We start from the raw sequence: 8768 nt of genomic DNA, 5'->3' as shown, positions 1-8768 counted from the left end.
ACGGGCTACGGCTGAAGTCCGTATGCGTAGTGTATTTTTTATATATATTTTTTTGGTTTTATACAAAAGATACCCCTAAAATAATACAAGGATACCCCTAACTAACCCAAACTTATAAAATAAGAGAGCCCGATTGAAACAATGACTCAATTGATTAGATAAGCCCAACTGATTAGATTAGCCGAAAAAACACAAAAATACGTATGGCGGCATTCTTTCTTATCGTTGCTTAGGTTCTGGAAGAAAACCAAACGTCGCTGGTCATCCTTTACGCACTGGTCTCCTATTTTGTTGCTACCAATAACACCGGTTCGATAAAAGAATCCACAATCCTGTTGTTTGCTTTTGCGATAACACTGGTTCCGGTCGTTCCGCCCCTGCTTAGGTATTTGTTTTTTAAAGTAAAAGACGACGATGTGATTAAACGATTTCAAGCTATGAAAAAAAAGACAAATTTATTAGGCACTTATTTTACTTTATTTTTTTATCGTCTTTTTTTTTAATAATTTATTTATTATCGTTTTTTTAATATTGTTGATTGCACGATAAATTTTTTTAAGGATACACCTGATTTAATGGGCTAGTTCCGCCACTGATCCTTAATGAGGTTTATCACACCATATTAAGTAGAATGAGAGTGACTCAAATACCATATGCAACATGTGATCTTTGATAACAACCAAAATTTACTTTACTAATATGATTATAAGCAAAATAAAATAAAATCTAAACAAAAGCAATTATAACACCTATATTAAATATATATATATATATATATATATATATATATATATATATATATATATATATATATAAACTAACAAACCAAAAAAACGTTGAATGAACTCCATTACAACAATTTACTTCAAAAAAATAACTAAGAAAACAAAAAAAAAAATGATTGATACACCTACTAGCATGTTTATCACGCACATGACATTACATTAATGTTTTAAAAAATCATTTGATAAGAACAACATTATACTTAAACTAAAAAGAAAAAGAAAACGTTGTTCAATGTTATAGTACTAGTTTTATACCTTATGATGAATACTCAGCAACCTATGGATCCAACAGATCAAGAAAAATTTGATCGTCTAGACCAGCTTGCCCTACGAAGTATTAAGAATAATAAATTTTATAATAAAACTGGTAGGAGATTTTCGGGTTTGGATGGTAATGGTAAATTTGAAAAAGATAAATCCAGAGTCGAATGTTATAAATGTCACAAGCTATGACACTTTGCTAGAGAATGTAGAGGTTCTACACAGAACTCCTCATCATATATGACTTATCCTAGTCAAATGAATCAATCTATTTCAGCGACCATATGCAAGTTTTCAAAATACACATTAATATTCATCCCAAAATGCCCTTGGCTCAACCACACAGTCCCAAGCTCACTTTAATCAGCTCAAATGTCATATGAATTTGTTAATGGGCCACCACAGTACCAAATTGATCATGTCGAAATGTCACAAGCACATATCCAAACACTATCTTAGGCACAGGTTCTATCCCAGACTTAAGCACCAGTAGTTTCCCAAACTACTGGATGCCCTTCACTAGAAACTACTCAACAAAGTTTTTTCACTTAAAGTTTTGTAGACTAGAGTAGTTTGCCTGAGGATTTGAATGATGAGCACTTTGGTATGATTGCTATAGATCAAGGAAACAAAAACCTTGCACTAGTGGCATTTGAGATCATAAATGAGAATTCATATTAGAGTACCATCACCAGAAACTATTGGTTCTTGCACTGATTCACATGCTGAATCAACGACTGAGATCACGCTCAGAATATTGATATATCCCGTGAAATATTAAAAGAACTTTGTTCTGATAATGCATCAAGGAATTTAGGTATATCAAAGCAGTGAAGATCATCTTAAGAGAAAACTCTAAAAGACCATAAAGAATTTTGAGTCAAACCATGAGCTCTCATAAAGAAGCTCTCAAAGAAAAGGATCAAGTGATCTCAAATCTAAAACATAAAACCACAATTTATGCCGCACAGTTAGGGTTACTTCTCATAAAATATCAAATGTGTCAAAAAGAGCTTGAATCTACCAAGGTGAATTGCCAGAAATGGGTAGAATCATGCAAAGGTTGTGAGATACTCCTAAACCAACAAACAAAAAGTAATGTAAATTTTGTGTTGTGTATCATCATCATACACATGGACCAAATGATTACACTCCTCAAACTCAGATTAAGGATGAAACGGAGTTTTTACCCAAAAATGCAAATGGGAAGGAGACTGTTATCACAAACCCTAAAGAGATGGAAATCACTATTGACATATCAAAATGTTATTCATGTGCAAATTCTTGTCCCTCACAAAACTTCCATGACCAACACAACTCAAAATGATCTGATGAGACATGTGTTGACAAGGAGTTTCAAACCAATGAACTTTGTGACCTCAAAAGGGAAAATAACACCAATTGTTGTCCCTGTAGTAGTTTCATCTCAAACTACTAGCCCCAAACAAGGCTCTAAAACCAAATCAAAATCTAGTTCAAAAAGGGGTAAACACATATTGTTTTGCATTGTTTGTGAAAGAACAAATCAAAACACTGAGGATTGCTATATGGTCATTTCTTATGAGAATAGCAAAAGGATGAATCTGGAAAGCTTTTAAGAAAATACAGTTTTCTATCCATGTAGCGAATCCAGTTATTGTGAGTCAACATAATCATTTGAAGTGTTTAACACTAATAATCTGAAGTATTAAAGAGCCTAAACCATAGGAAATTCACTACAACAACAGTGGCGGATCTAGAAAATAGTTATAGGGGTAACGTTCCAAAAAAAAAATTAGCGCACTTCATACAAATACAATGTGACGTAGTTCAAATTTCATACAATGTAACGAAACAAAAATAATAGCACGGTAACAAATAAATTTAACATGTACCTAAAAAATATCTCCTCTTCGGTTTTTGAAAGCTTGAAATCGACTCATGACATCCTCTTCTTTTACTTTATAAAAAGTTTCTTTCTCGACCACACAAATTAGAGCATTGTTCAAATACTCCTCACCCATTCGATTGCGTAAATCTATCTTAATAAGCTTCAATTTAGAAAAACATCTTTCAACGGTTGCGGTTGCAGTTGCAACCGGTAAAACCAACGCTAGCTTCAATGTTCGATAAACCAAAGGAAAAGTTTCATTTTTTCCGGTTTCCGCCATTACACGAGCAAGGTGACTCAATCCAGTAAATTTTGCAAATTTGTCATCCTCCTTTAAAGTGTGATAAAAGGTCTTCAGATCACCCGCAAGACACCCTCTTTCTTCTTTATTAAAGTCATTTGGATACATCTCAGAAAACGCCACTATCTTAGATATGTCAAACTTAGCAAACGAATCACAAGGATTTAAACCTGACATATTTTCTATCAAACTAGTTGAGACCTCACTAAATCGGTTTCCATGTTTTTGAATTTGCATATCCAAAATCGTCTTAAAAACTTCAACTTCAAAGTGATGTCGATTAGTGATGACATACTTTCGGTTTCTTTGATTACCATAACTTTCCGCCATATCTAGCATGAAGATGATGTTTTTTTCACAAAAAGATGTCACTCTTGCCAACATCTTTTCAAACCCATTTTGTCTTAGATAATTCAAAGCTCGTTTTGTCCTGTTTATCAAATGAGACGCTTCTAACAAGTCTTGACTCTTTTTTGAAGATGTTTTGATAGAGCATTTGTGAGGCCTAAGATATCATTCAACAAGTGTATGTAAAACACAAATTCAAGACTCTCAAAATATGATAGAATACCTGATGCATTAGATCGTTGTTGAAAGGTCTCTCCATTTTGTTTAATAAAAGTAAGTACATCAACAACTTCCGGAAATAATTTCAACAAACCTATGATCGTTCTATGTTGTGAACCCCATCGTGTGTCTCTGGGTCGGGCAAGGGAAACCTCCTGGATTAATCCTTTTCCTGTCTTAATTTCACCCGCTAGAATTTCGTTTTCCACTCTCTATTTTTTAACATCCAACATCATATCTTTTCTTTTGCAAGAAGCACCAACCGTATTAACAACCATTCCAAGAGTTTCATAAAATTCTTTAACACCATCATGCTTTTTTGCTACAGCCACAATCACTAACTGAAGTTGATGAACACAACAATGTATGTAATGTGCTGATGGATTGTCTTTCAGAATTAAGGCTTTTAATCCATTAAACTCTCCCCGCATGTTGCTTGCACCATCATAACCTTGACCCCTGACCTGTTTAAACAAAAACAAACAAACAATAAAATACAATGATATGTCATATGATCTTTATTAAAGTTTATGTAATGAAATTATGAAACAAATAACTTACTTGATCTATGCTTAACTGGTTATCTACTAACAAAGAAACCATGGCTTCTTTAAGAGTTAAAGAATATGTATTCTTCACATGAGCAACTCCAATTAAACTCTCTTTAACAACTCCGAGTCTATCGACATATCTCACCACTACGGCCATTTGTTCCTTTAAAGTTTATAGACACGTCTCTAGACTCATAACTAACAACCCAAACACATTGTCTTTAATTTCTTCACAAATCATTTTGGTTACTTCTTTCGCATAGCAATCGATAATCTATTTCTGAATTGATGGAGCCGTCGGCTTATTATTCTTTTTGGCCTTCCCTAAAGTATATTTACCAATATCCGGGTTGTTCACACTAATCAACTTTAAACCGAAACAAAGATACCTTTATTGAGAGACTTTTCAGATTCGTCATGACCACCAAACGGTAAACTATTCTCTAAACAAAATCCAACACTGCGAACAAAACCCATTAATCGATACCGATTTCCAATCTTTTCTTCCTTGTTATACCTTTTCTCACTCGCATCATATGATCGCTTCTGCTTCAAGAGATTTTCACATTTTTGCACCGCATTATTATGTAAACTGTTAACTAACCGAACATGTTCTTTTAAGACACCCGGTTTACTCCAATTACAAAAGCCTCCACTTTCAAAAGTATCTCTTCCACCTTTATTACCAACACTTTCATTAAACAAGTAACATAAACAATATGCTTTTTCTTGTTTAGTGCTATACTCCAACCAATGATATTTATCAAACCATTTTACATTAAAACGTCTCTGGCCACTAGCATAGTTTGTCCATTTAAAGTCATGACCACGTGGTTGAAAAGCCTTTTTAACAAGATACGCTCTTCTTATGCGTCTATTTGATTAGGATGATAACTAGTAATAGGTGGTCTATCGAAGGGATCCGAAGGAAGATCATTCAAATCGATTTTGTTTCGTGTTAAAGCCGGAGTAATATTTGGACTTGGAGTTCGATCGATATCATCATTTTCTTGCATACCAATATCATTACCGATATCTTCATTTTCTTACATACCAATATTATTATTTGAACTTGGACCAATATCTTCATTTTCTTGCATACCAATATTATTTGAACTTGGACCGATATCTTCATAGACTTCATTTACTTGCATATCATCAACAATATTGGAACTTGGAGTTGGACCCAAATCATCATTTTCTTGGAATTTTCGTTTAAAAATATTACTAATGAGACTTTGTTTTTTCGTCTTCCAAATTCCCTAATTTTAAAAGACACAAAATTAATCATAAGCCCTAAATCAATTGCACATAATTCCAATTGCAAATAATACCAATTACACATAACTACATAAGCCCTAAATCCTCAATTACACACAACTATTCCAAATAATCAATTTGTTCAAACAATTAGGATAGAAGAATAAAAATTAGAATAGAAAAATACCTAAAAAGCCCTAGATTAGAGATGAAAATGGTGGCTGAGCAGGAGGGATGCCCGTGGCGGAGCAGGAGGGCGGCCAACGGCGGAGCAGGAGGGGGGTCGGCCTTGTGCGAGGGCTGCTCTGTGCGGCCGTGCTTGTGGAAGTGTGGTCGCAGGTTGCTAACTGATGTTGTTCACTTGTTTAGTTTCTTTTTTCTCACAGAATCATAACAAAACTCAATAGAATATGCTTTTGGCCCTTTGGCCAATTGGGCTTAATTATTAGGTGGGTTTTAAAATGATGGTGGATATTATTTTCTATAACCTGTGGGCTTGTAACAAGTGGTAACATAATTTTTTCCAAGGGGTAACGAGATCAAAAAAACGTCGTTTTTTTAACACTACCGACGAGCGACTAAGGGGTAGTGGAGGCTACCCCTATGCCCCATGTATGTCCGCCCCTGTACACCAATCCAAGTGACTGATGGACCATCTGCCAACATTTGGCAAAAACAGAAAAATCACCATTCTACCCCTCATTAGTACAAGCCAAAGAGGTATGAGCAAAGTGTTGACATAAAAGCACTTGCTGAGAACCAACAACAACGGATGAGGATTGTACAACAGTTACCCACGAGTCAATATGGTAGTCAAAGTGATAAGTCAAGTCTTGATTGATCCAAGTATGCAAGTCATTAGGTTTGGGTTCCAAAATCATCTTACTAAAGATTTATTTCAAAATAATATATATATATAATATAAAAACAAAAACAAAATAATTTTTATATAAAAATAACAAAAATTAAATATATATATATATATATATATATATATATATATATATATACAAAAATTTAAAAAAAAATATATGAAAACTACTAGATTTTCCACAAAAGCCTAAAACTACTGGGACATTCCTCTTGTTTTCTAAAAACCAGTAGTTTCTTGTGACCGTTGCATGAAATCCTATAAATACTTAATCAACAGTTTCGGTTTCTCTTTCCACTTTCACATTCCTCTATTAATCAACTACAGACCCTAATCTTCAATTTTTCTCTCTGATTCTTCATTACTAATCCTATTTGATCATGGCCATCCTTAAACTTCAACTTGTTCACAACCTTTTTCCATACCTGACCAAATGAAAGGATCACACCCAATATCATCTGATCATTGACCTAAGTGTAAAATCTCCAATTCATTGTGCTCTGACTGTTAACCCACCACTTTACAAAACAACCCCTCTTGACTTTTGGACCACTACAAAATTATCACTAAGTGATAAAGTAAAAACGCCGACCATCATTGCCAAAGTGGGTGGAAGGGAAGTTATAATTACAATTGAAATTCTGACAACCAAACTCCAACTTAGAGATGATCAAGGTGTAGTTAAACTTTCAAAGGTTGAGATGGACATTGTATTTATTGAGTAGGGGTACTATGGTCCAACAAAGTCACAAAAAGCAAAACTACTGGTAAGGGTATAACCATCTCTTCATTACCAGTAGGGAAGCTAAAAACCACCTTCAAATGTTTTCTGGAACCCATGTTTAAATCTTATCTTGCAACCCTTGATGCCAAAATTGTCAATAAAATTGCCCAATATACATATGCCACACCCCCTAGACCTTGGCATCACAGTTACTTGGTTATGCATGATGTTGTTGATGCCAAAAAGAGGGATAAAGAAGAAAAACCCCAATAGCATAACTACAGGAGAAACAGAGGCACAGAAAAGAGCTGATGATGCTAGAGCAAGTGCCATGGTTGAAAAAGAAAAGGGTACATATGTATTGCTCATTTCAAAAAGGAACAAAGGAGTGCAAGTGCAGCCTTGGTAAAAGCCCAAAGAACTGAAGAAGAATCTGTGAGGCAAGACAAGAAAAATTATGACAGGGTCAAATTTGACATGGGCATCACTCAGTCATTACAAAGGCCACTGCAATAGAGAAACTTGAAGCCAAGAAAAGACATATCTCTCAAGCTCAACCTTAAAAACAAATCCACGGTCAAACAGTTGGACCAGGTCAAACAATTGGACCAGTCAAAACTATTGGAACACAGACTGGTGCAAAACCATCTATTGTTAAAACTACTGGAACACAGACTAGTCCAAAGCCAGTTGTTGTTGAGAAACCAGTAGAAAAAACAATAGTTACCTTTACAAGAAAGAGAAAATTAGTACTACATGAAGAATCAAAATACTCTCCACCATCCAAAGAACAAAATAAACATGAGAGATCATCTGTTCTAGCATCAACAAAAAAATCACAATGAGTTTCAAAGAAAATCCTAAAAATCTAATCAATCCAGCATTAGATGAAGATCCTTCTCCCTCACCAAGAATCATTATGTCTGCTACTTAAAGTAGATAAAAAGTAGAATCATGTGGATAATTCCAAAAGAATGGAGGAAGAAGCAATAAAGGAATTCACAGAAAATCAAACAGAAATGACATACACGAAAGCTTAGTGTATAATGGATAGAAAAAATGAAGAAGATAAAAGCCTATGTACACTACATGTTTCAAGAATCCATAGAAAATCAAACAGAAATGACATAGAAAAAAGCTTAGTATATAATGGATAGAAAAAATGAAGAAGATAAAAGCCTATGAACACTACATGTTTTAAGAATCCCAAAGGCTCTCCCAAATTACACCTTTAAGGATCCAATTATTGTAAAACTGTTAAAGGATGAATGCATTGACTGTTTAAAAGGCATGTGCCATATCCAGTCAAAAGCTTCTACATCTTTCAAAACTGGGATGTGAATAATTTGTTGGATGAAGTGGAGAGGATCAAGAGAATGATTGCAGATCTTAATGTGAAGGTGACACCTCCCAACTGGAAGCTTGGAAGTAAAAGAAAACCTACACCAAAAGTTGCAGCAAAGTTATTCGTAATGAAACAAGAGCCGATTCATGCACAATGGGCTCTAAAGAACTCCATAGTCATATGGAAAGATTCTACTCTCATAAGTGAATATTCAGACTATAAAGCTACATTGA

General features: G+C 34.4%; 1 protein-coding gene across 1 annotated transcript; it reads right to left on the bottom strand.

Moving 5' to 3' along the window:
- Positions 1-2920: 2920 nt before the first annotated feature.
- Positions 2921-3547, bottom strand: LOC110888047. The gene has a single exon (XM_022135591.1). The coding sequence runs from the start codon at positions 3545-3547 to the stop codon at positions 2921-2923; it is 627 nt and encodes a 208-aa protein (XP_021991283.1).
- Positions 3548-8768: the final 5221 nt, after the last annotated feature.

Source organism: Helianthus annuus, chromosome 11 (genome assembly GCF_002127325.2).
Source record: "Helianthus annuus cultivar XRQ/B chromosome 11, HanXRQr2.0-SUNRISE, whole genome shotgun sequence".
Lineage (NCBI taxonomy): Eukaryota > Viridiplantae > Streptophyta > Magnoliopsida > Asterales > Asteraceae > Helianthus > Helianthus annuus.
This window is presented reverse-complemented; position numbering and strand designations above follow the sequence as displayed.